The sequence below is a fragment of the Podospora pseudoanserina genome (genome assembly GCF_035222485.1).
Source record: "Podospora pseudoanserina strain CBS 124.78 chromosome 7 map unlocalized CBS124.78p_7, whole genome shotgun sequence".
Classification (NCBI taxonomy): domain Eukaryota; kingdom Fungi; phylum Ascomycota; class Sordariomycetes; order Sordariales; family Podosporaceae; genus Podospora; species Podospora pseudoanserina.
The window spans coordinates 2,022,379-2,039,885 of NW_026946671.1; the positions used below are offsets into that span (position 1 = coordinate 2,022,379).

Here is a 17,507-nt window from a genome sequence, read left to right on the forward strand (position 1 = left end):
CCGTTCCCGAGCGAGGGGGAAGCTGTCGGAGCTGGAGGAGGAGGTATAACTGGCGGGGGGGCTCCTCCTCCGGTCTTGCCTGTGCCTCTCTTTTCTGCTGTTCTTATGATTCAACATCTCTCCCAGCTGGCTGGCTGCACACACACACTCGTTCTTGTTTACTCTAGCTTCCTCGCCACCTCACGTCAACAAACCCCTGACCCTTGAGAGTGTCAGCTGTTCAGTCACACCCAAACAGCACAGCCAACCACCATAGAGTCAACAACATGACTGCAAAACACAGCAACCGACCCAAAACAAACCTCCTCACCACCCCCGGTGAAATCCGCAACCAGATCTACTCCTACCTCCTCCCCACCCACGAGACAATCGTCATTGCCTCGCAGCGAAAAGACAGCTTTTCGTCGTCGTCGTCGTCCTCCTCCCAACAACACTACATTGGCAAATTCCTCCGCCGCGACCTCTCGACCCTCTTTCTTACAAGCAAGCAAATCTACCTCGAAGCCTCCACCTTCTTCTACAGCAACAACACGTTCGTCCTACCGGGGGACGCCACCTCCTTACCACACCAGGCGCAAGCCAACCTGCTACTGCGCTGGTTCCTCGACCGGATCGGCGAGAGAAACTGCTCCAACTTGAGAAGGCTAGGGATCCCGTTCCCGCTGGAGGGTGGTCTGGGCCAACTCCAGCTAGGGGATGGGTGCGAGCAAATGATTGAGGAGGAGGAAGGGGCCAAGAGGAAGAGGTTCATCTCTGGCTTGGTGAGGAGGTGCCCCAACCTGGAGGAGCTAGAGGTTGATCTAGGGAGAGGTGACACGCCTAGCCTGGCGGCGACGGCGCCGGTGCCGAGCAAGATGGAGATGGCGGGGTCGGTGGAGCGGCTGCTGAGGCAGTCGTGGGCGGGGCTCAAGGCGGTGAGGGTGTATTGGGGCGACCAGGTTATTTACAAGCGGCGGAGGTGGCGGGCGAGGAGTCTGGAGTATGGTATGCCGCCTGAGCAGGTGCCGATGGGGGAGGAGTGGGTGGTGGTGAATATGAGGGATGACGAGGAGGATCACGCTCGGTATCGGGAACGGTATTATGAGCGTCGGGAGTGGAGGCTGGAAGATGCCGTCCATGACTTTTACTCTCCTTACTCGAGCATCAATCTCCGGTCGTCTTTTGCTCTGGAGAGGTACAGGGTCGCTGCGAGAGCTGCCGAAGCTGCCCCGTCGAGGGACTGGTTGAGCAGCCAGCATCCCAGGATAGAGTTCGCCAAGGCGTTTCTCAAGTCCCCCTCGCGCGCAATGAGCGAGAGAAACGAGGAGAAGGAGTGGTGGAGGATTCGAAGGAAGATGGCGAGGGAGTACACTGTTTCCTATTGCTGCACCATGGCTGGAGGGAGCAGCTATCGGACCAGGAGCAAGCGGAAGAGGACTACAACCTGGTTGAGGAACACATTAGCAAGACTCTAGTCGCGGTTTCTAGGCGAGGGATTTTGATTCGGCATATTTTTTTTTTCTTATTTTTTTTTTTTTGTTTTTGTTTTTTCTTTGGTTGCGTGATACCATTTACTTGGCTTGGATTGGGTTTTGGGTGTCGGTTTATGGGTTATATGTTGATGATGATACCAGGTTGATGCCTGAAGGCAGCTTGGTGTTTGGATTATGTCTTGCAACCTATTTCCTCTAGATGATACCTTGTTTGAACGGGCAATTTGGCTCGGATACAGTTGACGTTATTTTTATTTTTTTCCAAGTTTGTCCCTTGATTACTTGCCACAACACGTAACCCGCTTCATAGGATGCTTCCAGCCCGATACTCATGACAGTGGCCTAAACAGCCTCCTCGGCAGACTTCAACAACTTCCTCGCCCTATCCTTTGCAATATCACACATTGCCTATTTACCCCTAGTTAGCGCACGCATCACTCACTCACATCAACTTTCACACCGAAAAACTCACCTGTATCCCCTCCTTCTCCTCCTCCCTAATATCCCCCCTCTTGATCCTCCGCTCCATATCCTCCATAATCACCCCCCTCCCCCGCCCGTTCACAAAAACGACATACCTCAACCCCGGAAAAGCCTTTTCGTACTCCTCGTTCAGCTCGGCCAGCCTCATCGCCTCGTTTTCATCCCCTCCCCTGAGTTGCTTTTGCTCATTCTTGCTCTGCTCGCTCAACTCCTCGTCCTCTTGCTTCACCTTTGGCGCGCCCAATCTGGGGTGGCTGCCCAGGACGTGATGCAGCTTCTTTTTCCCCTCGGAGTCGTCCTGGACTTGGGAGGCGATGGTGAGCAGCTGGCCTCGGAGGGTGTCGATTAGCTCGTCGTAGGAGGCGAAGGAGCAGGTGCGGATGGTGGGGAGGGCGAGGGAATGGAGTTCGGAAGTTGGTTCGAAGAGGAGGTCGAGGGTGGAGGTGAGGGTTGTGTCTGGGAGGGTGGGGAGGGAGGAGATGGCGGGTAGGAAGGGGGTTGCGGTGGGGTTGAGGGGGGACATGGTTTTGGGTAGGTAGTTGGTGAACACACGGTGAGAGAGAGGGATGAAAGGTTGTGAGCGAGAGAGTGATGAATTTTGAGTTTGAACAACGGGATGAAACCTGACACAAAAGCGTAGCGTGTTGTCTTTATCTACCTGCAGATTTACACAAGAGGTTTGATATGATCCAAGGTGCGGTTGTGGAGAATGCGCGGGGGGGTGTATGGGTCGGGTGTCAGCCCCGCCCGCAGCTCGCCGAGAAGTACAAGTGACGTCGGAGCTCAGATGACGAACCAGCGGACCGGGGCGGTGGCTGATCGGCTGGGTCCTCCTCTTGGTTGATGAGATCTGGCAGCTCCGACCGGAGTCCCCTGGCTTCACCGTAAAGTTTTGTCTGCTTTTAAAGACCTCCGGCCTCTCCTGATATGGTCTGTCTTTACCTATGTTTAAACAGAGACTCGAAGACACACCATGCAGCATCATCGAAAGAACAGCTCAGCTCAGCAACCCAATTGGTCCACTTCCTCCGATTCCGCTCTCGGCCGGCGCCGTGCGAGGCTGCCGGCCGGTCAATGTTCTGTCTGTTTGTATCGATAGGTATATTTGCCTTTTCTCAAACCCTCTCCAACAACAGCAGCAACAACAACAACAACAACAACAACAACAACAACAACAACAACAACAACAACAACAACAACAACAACAACAACAACAACAACAACAACAACAACAACAACAACAACAACAACAACAACAACAACAACAACAACAACAACAACAACAACAACAACAACAACAACAACAACAACAACAGCGAAACATGATGTAAAGTTTTCGCGAACCGGCAAATGCGTCTTTCAAACAGCCATATATAAAAACAAAAAGCAATTGTGCCGCCCAACCATTCATCACAACCAACCCAAAAAAAAAGACAGGGTGCCGCGACAAATATGCTACCCCAACCTGACCAGTCAACCCCACTAATTCCACCCACCCGGACTCATCTGTCCTGTTCCGTCCAGAGTCATTGGTGTCGTGGCCGCCAGTGCCGTCTGTAGGTATGAAATGCAACTAATTTAATGCCCAGTTTCGGCAATATGCCGTGTGTTAGCACCTAGCGTTCCACGGAATCCCGTCCAAGTCGTCCATGTAATCCTCAAACTGCTCGGCAGGACCTTCTTCATCAGACTCGTCGCCCTCACCCCCGCCTCCAAAGATCAGCCCGAAATCGGCATAGACCTCGTCAGGCTCGTCACCATACCGGCTCTCATGCACCGATGTGGGAAACGCCACGCTGTCGTCGTCGAGGTCCTCAATGTCATCCAACGGCAGAGCCGGCCGGGTGACTCTCAGTTCTGGTGAGCGGAGGGGCCGTAACCTCGGACTGGGAATTCGCAGTCTTGTTGGCGATGCTCCGCTGGCTGTTGGCCCGAGTGGTGGTGACCTGCTCGGTGGTGATGACGGTTTTATCGCCGGTTTTGGGGTGCAGGAGGACCGTTGCGGGGAGATGGAAATCACCGGTGTAGTTGCCCCAGTCGATGATGGGTGCAGGGCCCTCATCAAGGCGAAACTAGCCCCTTCTACACCTGGCTGCTGCTGCTGCCGTGAAGCGGGATGTGTAGCTTGCGTCTCTGGCCCGTGGCTCCCTCGACCGCCTCGAGACATGCCCTCGGTTGCCATTCGTAACCGACACCGGTTGAAGATGGCTTGCCGCCGCAAGAAAGAATCCGGGCTGACCTGTGGCGGTAGGGGCTGTGGTTGAAGCTTTCTGGTTGCCATGATGGCGGCAAGTTTGAGAAAGCGTTTGTCACCCGAAGCGACGACTTCTCGGTTGAGAATGTGCGTGGCCGGGAGGGAGAAAGGCGCTGAAAGCCGTGAGGTGACAAACTGTCGCAATAGTCGCCGCTTTTTGCAGCTCATGGTGGCTGTGTTGTAACCGTCCACATCCGAGTCTGGTCGTCGACGCTTCAGATTCGGTCGGGGACGAATGGGTAAGCTGTTGGGCGCAAAGGTGAACTTAACCCCCTCTTCCGCGTGATAACCAAACTGGTCCAGGGAATGACGGGGTCCTGGTAATGACGGGATATCCACATCATCCTTAGCCTTGTTGACGGTGACGGGAGTTGGGGGGGAAGTGATGGTGGCGGGTGGAGAGGGTTCCTGGAGAACATGAATGCTGGATGACCTGGACGATGTGGGCTTCTCGGTCAGTTCCAGAAACCGACCATCTGCTTTGCTGGTCCTCGCTGAAAGCTCGCATAGGTCGTTCAAGGCCGGTAGGGCGGCTGCTCGCAAGAGGGCGGCACCCAGGTCGACACGTTCATTCTGCTGAAAACGAGAATCTCGAAAGTGCCATGGTCCGTACTGTTCAAACGAACTCTGACTGATGGGCTCGAGCTGAACCCCCATCGCCACGCAACGGATGATAGTTCCCAACCGGTTAACCCTCCTATGCTGGGCGTTGTGTTAGCAACGCATGATCGTTTGGTGGCTGATGTGTGAACCTCCCCCAGGTTTCGTGGTTCGGCAGTCTCCGCGGGAATACCAGACTGGCGGGATGCGGAAGAGCAGGGGGAGGGGAGGGCAGAGAGGGAGGAGGGAGGAGCGGGATGGGTGCGGCAAGGAGCTGTGTGTCTATTTATTTGACGGCATCCAGTCAGGCGGTGTTGAGTGGAGAACACGGAGATCTGGTTCCAGGGCGCTTCTGGAGGTGTGAGTGGTGTGTGTGGGAATTCGGTAGGGTTTAATAAAAGCCTGGGAAGACGACGCTAGGGAAGCCTTAGCCAGAGGCACGGTAACACGACATGGGGTCCATGGCCGAAATTCTGGGGAGACGAGGGGGGGACTTTTCTGGGGTTACGCAGTAGTGCCGGGAAGCTGGCGCTGAGTGGTCAGTTGTCTCGTCTGTGGCGGAGAGGGTCTGTCAGCAGCATCACTGGTCTTCTCTTTTTTGATGACCTAGATGGGGAGTGTATGGAGTATCAGGTCAGGTCAGGCCAGGCCAGGTAGGTAGCGGACATGAAGTGGAAGCCCGGCCGGATAGATGGTGAAGGTCTCGTCCTGGATTCCAGATGTCTGCCGAGAGTGACAGATTCAAGACAATGAGAGAGACAATCTCTCGGTGACAGGTTGGCTCTATGTAGTGTGTGCTGCGGAGAGGTGTTGTCTGTGACCAGTCACGGAGTTTTAATGGCGTAATAAAAAAGAAGCTCTGGTGCACCGAATATAATTCAGGTCGGTCTGCTGAGTTCTGCTGTTCCCTGAAATCCCTGTCTGTTGGACCAGCCCCTCTTTTGCTGCACGGCCAGATCTTTTCCCCGGAATTCGGCCTAAACCGTCCATGGCTGGCGACTGGCGGGCCCATGATGCACCCTGTCGATATCACAGTCGGCCATTGGCTTTCCCTTCAGCTCATTTTTTCGAAGGTCACGCGTCACATCCAAACTTCTCCCAAAAATGCCGCCGGCACAAGCAGCCAGAGACGAGGGAATGCAACAGCGGTTGGGAGAGGCAGCAAACCCCTCCTTTGCTGGCTGGCAGTTCTTTTTTCTCTTCTTTCTTTTTCCACCCCTTTTCCCCTTACTCCGTAGTTTTCCTCAGACCTGAAACTCATCAAACACCTCATCATCATCATCATTATCATCATCATCATCATCATCATCATCATTTCCCTCTGGAGATGACAAGGAGGAGGACACCAGAAGATATCCGTCGTGGCGTGTTGTTTTAGTGTACATACCTAAATTTATAGTCTTCTCTCCACTGCGGGCACCATGGTGCCAATCTGGGGTAGGAAGTGCAACTTGTGGACAGTGACAGGCTCAGGGGTTGGACCAGGCCATACAGCAGGGAAGCTCACGCGCAAGAAAAGAAGGACTGGGGAGGGGTTCGATGGGCGTTCCCTCTCGTTCTTGGCGCTCGAAAGGTTTCATCGTAATTTTGATGATTACCACCACGCAGTGAATTCCGCCCCATCTTGGGAAACCGAAGCTGCCCGATTGCACCCGCTGCCTGTTGTCATCCATCCTCAGCAATGTTGAGCCTCATAGTTTGCTTGCCTCATTAGGTATGACCATCATGGCCGTGCTTTTCTCGTGCGAGTTTCGTCGAGGGTTCATCATCTCGCGCCACTTTCTACTGACCTTGCCTGCTTACTAGTGTCAGTAATCGTCAATGTTTCTTTCTCCAATATCATGCCATCGTCAAAGTCAACGAGTGCCAAGGGCTACTATTGTGTGTTAGTAAGGGTAGCAGGGCCCCATATTCATGTACAATTCTCACGCCTTCCTGTATAGGAAGCTGGTTCGTTACTGCGTATGTAAGCTTCACAGGGAGAAGCCTCAGTCCCCTCGCGCCCGCTTTCTAGAACGACCCCGACCCCGTTGGACCTCAGTCTACAACGCAAATGGCGGCGTCGCCGTGTCCCTGCAGCCCCAGTTACAACCAGGTAAAAGAGCGGTTCTTCCACAACTCCAGTCACCAACTCCAACCAAAACAACTCGACGACAAGGAAAGGTAGACCAGTCCGCCACACCTGAGACTGTAGCAACTTGATGTCGACCTGAATCCAGACCCCCTCACTTATTTCCACCACCGACCAAACCATGGTCTTTTCTGGTCCATTTCGTCTATACTGCAGTCCGCAACTTTGGTAGAGGGGGACGGCTCTCCCACAGGATTGGATCTGGCCAAACCCAGGGTGGCACACCTGCTGTCCTGCGTATGTAGGCGCACATCCCCGCCGTTGGGAGATCATTTGGGGGGATTCTTTTCCTAGAAAGGAAAAGCTTTCGAGAAGGAAATGGGACGGTTCTTGGATGGGGGTCAAGAAGAGGCTTTGAAGGACCTTGACTTGACACAGGTTGGTTTGGAACCGAGCTCCGGTGTGGCGCTTTCTGGAGTGCGTTCACCGCCAGGAGATGGACACATCCCATGTTATTTCCTCCCGACCAAACGATTCGACACTTGCTTTGGCCATGGATGTCTTGGTACTCCTCGTGTGGTTCGATGAGGGTCAGAATTCGAGGTTTCTGGTCGGGGAGGTCGCTCAAAGCGAGTTGGCGCAGCGGAGTCGTTGATCAATAGAAGGTATTGGAGGCGGGATCCAAGTGGGATATAATGGCCGTTCCAGTTTGTATCATTCGACAAGACGCGCGCAGAATTGAATTGAGGGTCAAATATCAGATGTTTCGACCCCCAAAGGTCGTCTGGAGGTGGAAGAGTTGGAACCGTGGGGGTCACTCCACACTTCACCCCCACCCATCACTTGAAAGGTTCCCCAGATTGTGGGCACTAAGCCTAAAGTAGACAACCCCTCATTGCACTTATTTGTGGGGGAACAAGCGAGTTCCCCAACCAAACTAGACTTGTCATCACAACCCATCACCATCACACACCACCTTTTGCGCCATCGCCGTCGTCAGCATCTTCTCTCTTTTGTCCAAATGGGGATCTTCTGTGTATCGTCCGGAAGGCTCCGAAGAGGAGGATTCATCGATCGGGTCTCAAGTCCGAACCGGGTGCCGATCTGTCACCTCGGTGGTCACCCCGGTCGTACCTGATAGTTGCCCAGATGACGGACGTCGAATTGCTGAATCTCGGATTCAACCCGAGCGCTGACGTTTGAATGAAGCTGTCTCACGGCGGACTTTGTGCCAGGCTCAAGTTCATCGCATTCATCATGGTTCTGATGATGGTGCAACAGGACCACAAAGCACTGGAGGGAACACCAAGATCATCACGTGGAAGGGTATGCCTCGGCTGGGTTTCCAGTTCTAGGTAACCCCAAAGCCGAAGTGGATCGCCCCGCCCTGGGGGATGACATTCCCGTTGAGCTGAGCGCCTCGCTCAACGGACGGCTCTGGCAGGAAGGCTCTCGGCCGGGTTTGGGATAACTGAATCCGGGCCTATGCCATGCTTGAAATTGCGATCATGCATCCCGTTTGTTGAGAGGATTAACGGCTTGCACTTTTCAATACCAGAACGACGACATACATACAGACACTGCCGATCTGCAAACACAGGGTTTTGTGATACTGTGGCTGAACAATTCTCTTAACTTGACCGTCGTCACACTTGCGTTATCTTATACACCATTTATACACCATTTAGCTGTAATCAATGAGTGTAAGCATGACTCCCACGGTTGGCGGCGACGAGGACAAGCGGCTGTCTTTTCAGGAACAATTGGAGCTCGTCAAGTTGCCTCGTGAAGGCCAAGCCCACCGATACATCTCGACTCGATCAGCATATCTCCCAGGTTCAGACTTTGCAAAGGGAAAAGAGCTGCCCAGTTTCCACAGTGCGGCGTTTGGTGGTCATGTGTACGCTCAGGCAGGCCTGGCCGCCTATAGAGCGTGGAGAGAAACCGAAAAGGAGAAGGGGGTTCCAGAACATGCGAGGTTGGATATCCACGTATGCTCTCCCCAAATACTATGTTCTAGGGACTCACTAACATGAGGTAAAGACAATAAACGGTTACTTTACCCGCATCGGCCTTGCCAGCAGACCCTTCATTTACACGGCCTCTCCCGTTACCGCGTCCCGCACCTTCAGCACCGTTTCCGTGACTGCCACTCAGCCATCTGTTCCCAGCAACTCACCCTCTGAAGATCACTACCCTGCCGAAGACGCCTCGCTGCCGCAGTACCCGCCAGCCTTTACCGCGTTGCTGTCATTCAAGCTCCCAGAGCCAGACTGGGATGGCACAGTCTCTGAGCAGGAGGCGCCGCCCCAGGAGCGCTTCGCTTCCATCTTGTCATCCCGCAAGCCAGAAGAGTGGCCGCCCGCCCCCCCGGTGGACATCACCGGCGTGGTGGAGATTGTCGGAGACGACCAGGTTGGGACGTTCCCGATTGCGGAGATGAAGAAGGTAGATATGAAGGAGTATAACGAGGGGAAGCCGGTTCATGAGAGACGCGAGCTGCTTTTGTACCGGTTGTTGAAGCCGCTACCGGACGATGAGGATGGGAAGAGCGGGTATGATGCCAATGCTCATGTGTTGGTGCACGCTTTTGTGGCGGATAGGAATGGGCTGCTGATGGCTGGGAATCACATCGGGCTGGGATATAGTCTGGGAAGGGCTGCTAGTCTGAGTTATCATTTTGTGATGCACGTGGAGGCCAAGGCTGCGGTGATGAGGGAGGAGGATGGGTGGTGGATTCAAGAGGTTTGGTTTCCGAGGGCGGGGAGGGGAAGGGGGATCGTGGAAAGTAAGATTTGGAGCCCGAGTGGTGTGCACGTTGCGACGGAGTATCAGGACGGACTGATCCAGGGGTTTGGCGGAAAGCTGTTGAAGGAGAAGGAGGTTTCTGGGCAGGAGGCAAAGCTGTGATACTAAGAAATCATTACGTAGAATTCTTTAGATGGTTTTAAATCTTGAATGGTTATTCATAGGTTGTGTTTTTCCCTGCTTTGAACAGGGTTAGGGTGATAACGGTCGAAGCTACAACCCTGGAGCTTGGGAAGCTTTCTCTTCCTGCGCTTGATGGCGCAACAAGCTTCCTAACTACAAACAAAGAGTGAATCGAAGTCAGCCTGGGATGTTAGAGCTGCCCAACCCCATTGATGAATTAAAAAACTGCACACTGATCTCAAATTTCGCGGTCCTCGTCGTCGTCGTCGGTTATGTCATGGCTCGTCAACGTCATTGGCACGTGATGCTTCACCTGACTGCGCTAACCCAAATCCAGCCAACAAGCTCTGGCTTTTGCAGTTGCAACTGCTCCAATCCTTGGCTTGGCTGGAGCCGCGGAAGCCAGCTGTGGCTAGCTCAGCAAATCAGACCATCTCCAAACACAACTCCTCTCTTCAATTGAGCCACACCCAAGAACCACACAACCTTCACCCTCAACCACACATCACCAACCCCCCGAAAACCGACACCATGCTCCTGCAGCGCTCCGCCCTCGCGATCGCCCGCCGGGCTGCCGTCGCCCCGGCTGTCCGCCGTTCCCTGGCCACCTCCGCCGTGCGCCGTAAGTTTTTTGTTCAGTCCCTCTCTCTACCGATCCGAAATACCGAAAAAAACCGGGCCGAGCTTTTGGTGGAAATCTCGCGCATTGAATGGGAGGATAAGCTGCTAAAGACGCCACCATGCTGTTATACTGGATTCAACGACATCTGCGAGACCGACGACGACTACACACAGGCACGAATAATGGAATAATGGATGGGGGCTGATTCGGGATTTTTACTGCAGGTGACGCCGTTCCTGATACCAAGATCAAGGGCATCAAGGGTAGGTCAACCCCTCTCCCCATAACACATGACGGCCAAAAAGAGGAGGAGGAGGGACACACTTTGCGTCATTTGGGATCATAGGAAACCCCTGACGTCAGGAATTATTGAATTCTTGAGGCAACCCAGTTGAACTTTGAACTCGCAAAGAGAGCTTCACATGGGCATGGGTGGAGGGGGAAAAGGAGCCATGACATCTCTGGGTAGTAGCGGGGCAAATGGAATAAATGGCTGGAGGAAAACAGCAAGGCTGACACAGAATCGCGACACACACAGAGGTCAAGACCGTTGACGACCTTTTCGGCCCCGGTGCCCCCGCCGGCACCGTCCCTACCGATGTCGAGCAGTCGACTGGTCTCGAGCGTCTCGAAATTCTCGGCAAGATGGAGAGCGTTGACGTCTTCGACATGCGCCCTCTTGATGCCTCGCGCCTCGGCACACTCTCCAACCCCGTTCTCGTCCGCTCCGCCGGCGAGGAGCAGTTCGCCGGTTGCACTGGTGTCCCCGCTGACTCCCACAACGTCATCTGGCTCGGTGTAGGTTCCCCCCTTTCAGCTGCAGTCAGGGGGTTAGAAAGAGCAACAAGACTGATATGAATATCACACAGATGACCCGTGAGCGCCCCATTGAGCGGTGCCCCGAGTGCGGCAGCGTCTACAAGATGGAGTACGTCGGTCCCCAGGAGGATCACCACCACGATCACGGTCACGGCCACGGCTGGAAGGAGCCCAAGACCATGGCCGACTACGTCAAGCCCGAGTACTGGTAATCGATGACGTCGATAGACACGCCGTGGAACGAAGGCCCGTTTGGCCCGGGGGAGCTATTGTTGATAGATAAGAATAGAGGAGGGAGCCTCGGACTTTCCAGGATCACACATGACGAAATGCATAATACACATATGCCCAAGGCGAATCAGGAGTGACTGGGAGGTTCAGGAGGGCGTGTAGTATATCCGTCACAGGCAGACGGGTTGTATAGATTCCTTTCTATGTCTCTGCAACATTGGGTCTGCCTTGTGGTGATGCTGCTCCTGCGATGGCCAGTCGGCCCAAGCGTGTGGTACAAAATGGTGGCAAGTTATACGGTCCGGGAAAACCGCGCCGATGCTGGGTTGGAGGTTCCTATCCTGGAGACCCCGATGCGCCGGTGAGCCGTGTTCTCCCGTGCTCTTCCAGAACTGTCGATTCCCTTAGGTCCTTCGGTGCCTTTTAGACGTGCATGCTACACAGTATGCGGTACGATACATCCGCGCTGCCAGACCTAACTCTCGGTCAGAGAGGGCTATGTGATCTTTCTCTACAATTCTGGCCTGCTTCAGCCCTCATCGACACCGAAACTAAGCTTAATCTTCTTCGCCTTTCTCTTGGGCTTGGCTTTTGGCGCCGATGCTGTACCCTCCTTGTCCTCGGCTTTGGTGTTGGTTATGGGAGCAGCGTCCTTCTTCTGATCCTCCTCCTCGTCAGCATCCGCGCCAACGACCTTTCCTACTCTTCTCTTCTTCCCAGCAGCGCCAATGCTAGCCGCCTTTGCTTGTGCCTGGTCCTCCGCAGCTGATTTGTTATCGTCATGGCCACCCTTCTCTTCTTCTGCCGGCGCGGACGCAGTCGCCTTTACGCTGCCGTCTACCCCAACAGTGACATCCTGCACTGTGTTGCCGTGCTCATCCACTATCGTAGGGGCGTCTTCTGCCTCGGCGCTGCCGGACCGTTTCTTGGTTGGTCGCCTTCGGGCCGCGAGGATGGGGTCTGGACCACCACCATCAAACTCGGAGGAGGAAGTTGCCTCGCCTCGGAGACGGGCGAGGAACGGGGGGAGGGTGGTGTTATACTGCAGGTTTTTGGCCGTGATTTTCGGGGGCATCTTTTTTTTTTTTCTGTCTTTCCGGGGCAGACGGAGGTGCAGTTCCGGCTGGATGGAGGGGAGGTTGGGAAGTATGACGGCAGAGGAGTAGGTGTTGGTAGGCGCACGGAAGGAAATATTGGGCAAGTCGTGGCCGCGGACTTGTAACGGCGCACGCTTCTAGGGTTGAGGTTGCGCAGACGGTCGGTGAGATGGTGTGGTGGTTGCGCTGCAGACGCAGAGTACCTGGGGAGCCTTGTGCTGCTGTTACTTGGTGCTGCCTGGGAGATAGAACAGACAGGATGGTGTTGCGACAATCGGTAAGGGAGCGCTGCAACGGTTGGAGAGCGACTGTGATCGGCAGTTGAAGCTAAAGGTGAAAGGCCGTGGGAGACGGGCGCGGTCGCCATCGAACTTCAACGGCGCGCCCTCGCTGCTCTCCATTTGGTTTGGGCGCTAGGTCATGGTGGGGCAATGACTTACTGACATTCTGCCCCACTACGGCCCTGAACGACACCTCCATCATCTAGACTTCCATCTTCCATCTTCCGTCTTCCACCTTCTAGAGGGAAGATATGGCATATGCAATGTCACTGATACCGCCTTCTCATCTGATTGAACCAACGACCGGTACCTATCTGCGCGAAACAGTACCTCGTGGACACCTCAAGTTGCCCGGCAAACATATCTCGCCTTGCTGTTGTCACCAACAGCCTCTCAGGCATTACAACCTCATGGTGCACCAATTCACCCACCACACATTCCGGAACGGCTTCCGACTCGACTCAATGCACGCTGACCTGTCCAGATGTCTCGAATTTTCAGGTTCACCGTCGGAGCCCAGCCTGGTGGTTGGCGGCTCTTGAGAACTGTCCAGTGGCTGTATCTCATTTCCCTCTCGCTCAACATACCTATGAAGTCCGATGCGTGGTTTTCTGTCTAGCCCGGCTGATGAGTTGTCTCGGGCACCCGGGGTCCCTTTTGTACTGCTGATCACATCCACCACTAGTCCAGATTCACGAGAGGCTGCATCAGCCTCGTCGCTGTCCACAATAATGACTCCCGTCAACCTTGCTCTCTGCCTGTACAAGAAGGAACCTTTGTGCTTACGCATGCCCAATCTATCAGCTTTCTTTTGGGAAGTCCGAGGAGAGAGAAAACCGGCTGAGCTGTCAGAGTGCGTCATGCCGATTGTATCCAGGAAGATGGCGGCCCGCATCCGAAATGTTCTGTTGTTTGCCGTGGGGTGGCCAGGGACGCTACAGCCAACCGGACTCGATCCCCTCTGGCTGTGTCCCGCAGGAGCCCCTCTTCTATTACCACGATTCTACCGCCCCGGGCACCCCAGGTTACCGGGACACACAGCAGGGATGCTTGTACCGGCTCTCTGGTCGAGGGAACATGGCTTCAAGATAGCGCTGATCTCGCCTTGGACCTCTCGATCCGTCCCAAGGCTGGGAGTCCTTGGCATACGAGATATGACATGTCGGATAAGGGAACAGCCTATTGTTCTCTATATCTAACGTAACGTCTGTTCCCGTCGTTACAAGATGGCGGAACCACGCCGTGGCGCTCACCGGGACTGTCTCACCCCCCTTTACGAGGCCGGGGAAGTTGCCATTCCCCTCCCCGCATTCGTGTAACACGCCAGACATGTCTTGTTCAACCCTCAATCTGGGGTCGAATCTCTAATCGTGGCGGTGAAGCGTTCGTCGGGTCCGGATCTTGATGTCTACTTCCCCGGCGTCCACCCCATGGCCTTGGTTACACATCAAAGGGACCAAAGCCATCCGTCACTTGCACCAAATACATACCCTGTGACTTTCGGCTCCTACTCCTTTTGCTGTCATTGTCTGCGGCCATGCCTGAACGGGGCATTTCAGTATTCCATCTCACGCACATCCTCTCGATCCCGTCTTCCCCGATTGGCTTGCTGCGGTGGACTTTGCACGAGACTCAGCCCATGATACATCACGTTTTTCGGGCTTTGCCTGGAAGTCTCCCTCCAGCTGGTGTGAGCTCTTGCGGCTTTCCGGACAGCAACATTGGACGGGACACTGATTTGCTCGAGTTGGCATCCGGTTAGCAGACCCGTCGATGGTCGTTATATAAACGTCTTCACGCTCCCACGTCGCCATGGCATCTCACCATCTACCTCGCCATGCCTTTCTTGTTCGAATACCTTTTGCTGCCACATCATTGATACTACCAGTCACTTAGGCAAGATGACTCCTTCTGGTCATCCGATTGATTGGGAGGCCCATCGGAAGATCTTCGAGGACCTGTATATGGTTCAGGACATGTCGCTCCCTGAGGTCATGAAGATCATGAGGGAAGATTACGGTGTGGAAGCCACGTAACTATGCCCCTTCTCTCGCTACATATCAGACTTGTAGCCACCAGATTGTTCGAATTCTGATACACCTTAGCAAGAAAATGTACAAAAAGCGAATCAAGGCCTGGGGATTGTTCAAAAACATCAACGGAGACGAGATGTTGACGATGCTACGGATCAAGGAACATCGGTGCAGACAGGGCAAAAGAACACAGTTTTATTTGCGGGGCAAGCCGGTCCTGGACTCAAAGCTTCGACGTTTTGCAACTCGTCATGGTGTGGTATTGGATGATGAAGACTTTGGTGGTGATGTGCAAGGTACAACACGCTCCTCTATCACTCCATTGCTTTCACATCGTCTGACCAGAGCATAATTAGCTGCTCTCAGAGGCATCACCTTTTCGACCCCGGAGCCTGAAGATCGTACTGAAATCACCACCCCAACACATGGCAACGCTCCACATCTGAGCCCAGTGATAAGCGATGCGGACGTGACATCTCTCGACTGCTTCGTGGGCTCACCAAACACAAACCCGCTCGAAGTGCCACGTCGTGAATATCCAGATATATCATGGGATGTGCCCGTGTCTTCATCCCAGTCTCTTGCGGGTACGGCGTCTCCGACACATCAAGTTTACGCTTGTGAGTATTTCACAATGAAGCTTTGACGGGCTTAAGAGGCTGTTACTGACATTCGCTTTTAGGGCTGGAGGACGCGGATCATTCTCGGCTTGATGGCGATTATCACTTCCCGCCACTTTCCATGGGTGTGGAATCAGGACACGATGTTGTCCAGGCTTCAACCGCCCAGTCATTTCCATATGGTCAACAGTTGGAATTTTATCAGCCCGCCGAAAGACCTTCCAACGACAGCCTAGAAGATCCAGCCCTGCCGTTCGGTCAGGCTCCAGATTTCTTGTGGAACCAGGCTTCGTTTCACAATACACTCATAAACAGCGAAGTCACTTTCACAGGACCCTCTCTTACCGAAGGAATAAACACAAACTTCGTAGCACGGGATGAGACAGCGGCTCTTCACTATGGCTTCTCCCAGGATCACAACAATACACCGGTGTCCTACGACGAGCATGATTCCATCAACTATGGTGGATGGTACGATGACAACTTTACCTGGCCCAGTTGAAGCAAGACAGGGCCACACCCAAGGCCCGGCTTTCCACTTTTCGTCTCACCAGTGGCTGATTGGTCTTCCTTCTGACCCGTTCTGCTTTTCTTTTGCAATTTCCTGCTTTGGTCTGGAGGACTATTTGGCTTTCTATACCCGTGTACAAATTCACAGCAATACACTTTACCATTTACCTATACCTTTCATTGTTTTCTTGAAGCTTTCGTTTCTGGTATCTCTCACGGCACACGTTTACGGAAGGTGTCAAGGGGAAGACGCCATTCAGATATCGTTTGGCGGTTGTTATATCAGTCTCTAAACGTGTTTCACTGGTCTCTGTTTCACCCCCCTTTTTGCCCCCTTTCCTTGGCTGAGGACGATTTTTTTTGCTGGGGTTAGGAGACTAGGTACGTAGTGATATCTCAACAGGGGCATTGTCTGCAAGATACACTGCTTTGTTCCTGTGCCGGATCTGGTCCCCTTTACTCGAGGGGGGACAACACATTGTCAGAATCCTTTGTCCTGGCACTTGACTAACTATGAATCAAAAGGCTCGGTTGCTTTGTTCTGTTAGCTTGGGCATTGTTTTTCCAGATATACGAACAGGAAGTGACATGTCAGATGGGCCTTTATTTGCCGTCTTGAAGATGCAACGGATTGGGGCCTCGACCCGGTAAGGAGTGCCCAGGCCTATGTCAGGGCCACCATTCACTACCCTGATTTCCAGCGGGCCATACAGGCCATGACTTTCCGGCAGTCAACGGATCGGGATAACTGGTCTACCAACTTGCGGGAGAAGCTCATGAAATTCGCCAGCGAGCGTGGCTGGAACCACCCTAATTTCCGGTCTGTGAACGAGGAGGACATTTTTCAAGAATGGCGTGAGCGCTAAAACGGGAGGAATAGGGACGACGAGGTCCAGGTTAACTTCTCAACGGGTCCTGATGCAATTTTCGAGACCATGGATGATGAGTACATAGAATTGGCCAGAGTGGCTATGTCTCGTTACTTTAGGAATGAAGTGCCTCGTGTTGAACGTGAGGACACTGACTCTGGCTCCGATGCTTTAGACTCCGATTCTCCTGGCTCTTCCGGCTTCGAGTTCTCAGACTCTGACTGGTGGTCGTAGTACCTGAGGTAAGTGAGTTACAGTCCTTTTTTCCTTTGCACTATAGATAATATCTGGGTAGGAGGGAGGCACCTATCGACTTCACCTCACCATCTGGGAATCTTGCTGATGGATAATTGATACTGTACTAAACCTTTTCTTCCAATTCTGAATACCATCATATTGATCAAGTCTTGTGACCATGTGATGCATCACCCATGTACTTAGATCGCTCTTCTTGCTCGTGACACTTTTTGCGGTGATGTGCGAATTCACAAGCACAACTCATTCTCCTTTCCGATATTGCCGATTTTGACCCTTAAATCGCCTCCGTCTCTTAGTAGGTAGGTAACCCTTTGTTTAAGGTTCAAGAACGCTCGACTGCGGTCTTCAGTTCGTTG

At 53.6% G+C, this 17,507-nt stretch overlaps 8 protein-coding genes across 8 annotated transcripts; 5 read left to right on the forward strand and 3 right to left on the reverse strand.

Annotated features, from left to right (window-relative positions):
* Positions 1-266: 266 nt before the first annotated feature.
* QC764_700610 (uncharacterized protein) lies at positions 267-1,454 on the forward strand (the record flags this gene model as incomplete). Its single annotated transcript, XM_062949729.1, has 1 exon — positions 267-1,454. The coding sequence occupies one exon, from the start codon at positions 267-269 to the stop codon at positions 1,452-1,454; it is 1,188 nt and encodes a 395-aa protein (XP_062796936.1).
* A 360-nt stretch (positions 1,455-1,814) lies between these two features.
* Positions 1,815-2,478, reverse strand: QC764_700600 (uncharacterized protein; the record flags this gene model as incomplete). Its single annotated transcript, XM_062949728.1, has 2 exons — positions 1,815-1,880; positions 1,945-2,478. 2 exons carry the CDS (start codon positions 2,476-2,478, stop codon positions 1,815-1,817), a joined length of 600 nt encoding a protein of 199 aa, XP_062796937.1.
* Positions 2,479-3,564: 1,086 nt separating this feature from the next.
* Positions 3,565-4,866, reverse strand: QC764_700590 (uncharacterized protein; the record flags this gene model as incomplete). Its single annotated transcript, XM_062949727.1, has 1 exon — positions 3,565-4,866. The coding sequence occupies one exon, from the start codon at positions 4,864-4,866 to the stop codon at positions 3,565-3,567; it is 1,302 nt and encodes a 433-aa protein (XP_062796938.1).
* Positions 4,867-7,826: 2,960 nt separating this feature from the next.
* Positions 7,827-9,907, forward strand: QC764_700580 (uncharacterized protein). The gene is made up of 2 exons (XM_062949726.1): positions 7,827-8,871; positions 8,924-9,907. Exons 1-2 carry the CDS (start codon positions 8,578-8,580, stop codon positions 9,788-9,790), a joined length of 1,161 nt encoding a protein of 386 aa, XP_062796939.1. The 5' UTR covers positions 7,827-8,577; the 3' UTR covers positions 9,791-9,907.
* Positions 9,908-9,964: 57 nt separating this feature from the next.
* Positions 9,965-11,464, forward strand: COX4 (Cytochrome c oxidase subunit 4; the record flags this gene model as incomplete). The annotated part of the gene is made up of 4 exons (XM_062949725.1): positions 9,965-10,433; positions 10,658-10,696; positions 10,972-11,231; positions 11,303-11,464. The coding sequence occupies exons 1-4, from the start codon at positions 10,343-10,345 to the stop codon at positions 11,462-11,464; spliced, it is 552 nt and encodes a 183-aa protein (XP_062796940.1). The 5' UTR covers positions 9,965-10,342.
* Positions 11,465-12,012: 548 nt separating this feature from the next.
* QC764_700560 (uncharacterized protein) lies at positions 12,013-12,558 on the reverse strand (the record flags this gene model as incomplete). The annotated part of the gene is made up of 1 exon (XM_062949724.1): positions 12,013-12,558. The coding sequence occupies one exon, from the start codon at positions 12,556-12,558 to the stop codon at positions 12,013-12,015; it is 546 nt and encodes a 181-aa protein (XP_062796941.1).
* Positions 12,559-14,762: 2,204 nt separating this feature from the next.
* Positions 14,763-16,016, forward strand: QC764_700557 (uncharacterized protein; the record flags this gene model as incomplete). Its single annotated transcript, XM_062949723.1, has 4 exons — positions 14,763-14,893; positions 14,967-15,190; positions 15,251-15,514; positions 15,577-16,016. 4 exons carry the CDS (start codon positions 14,763-14,765, stop codon positions 16,014-16,016), a joined length of 1,059 nt encoding a protein of 352 aa, XP_062796942.1.
* Positions 16,017-16,740: 724 nt separating this feature from the next.
* On the forward strand, positions 16,741-17,127 carry QC764_700555 (uncharacterized protein; the record flags this gene model as incomplete). The annotated part of the gene is made up of 2 exons (XM_062949722.1): positions 16,741-16,844; positions 16,905-17,127. The coding sequence occupies 2 exons, from the start codon at positions 16,741-16,743 to the stop codon at positions 17,125-17,127; spliced, it is 327 nt and encodes a 108-aa protein (XP_062796943.1).
* Positions 17,128-17,507: the final 380 nt, after the last annotated feature.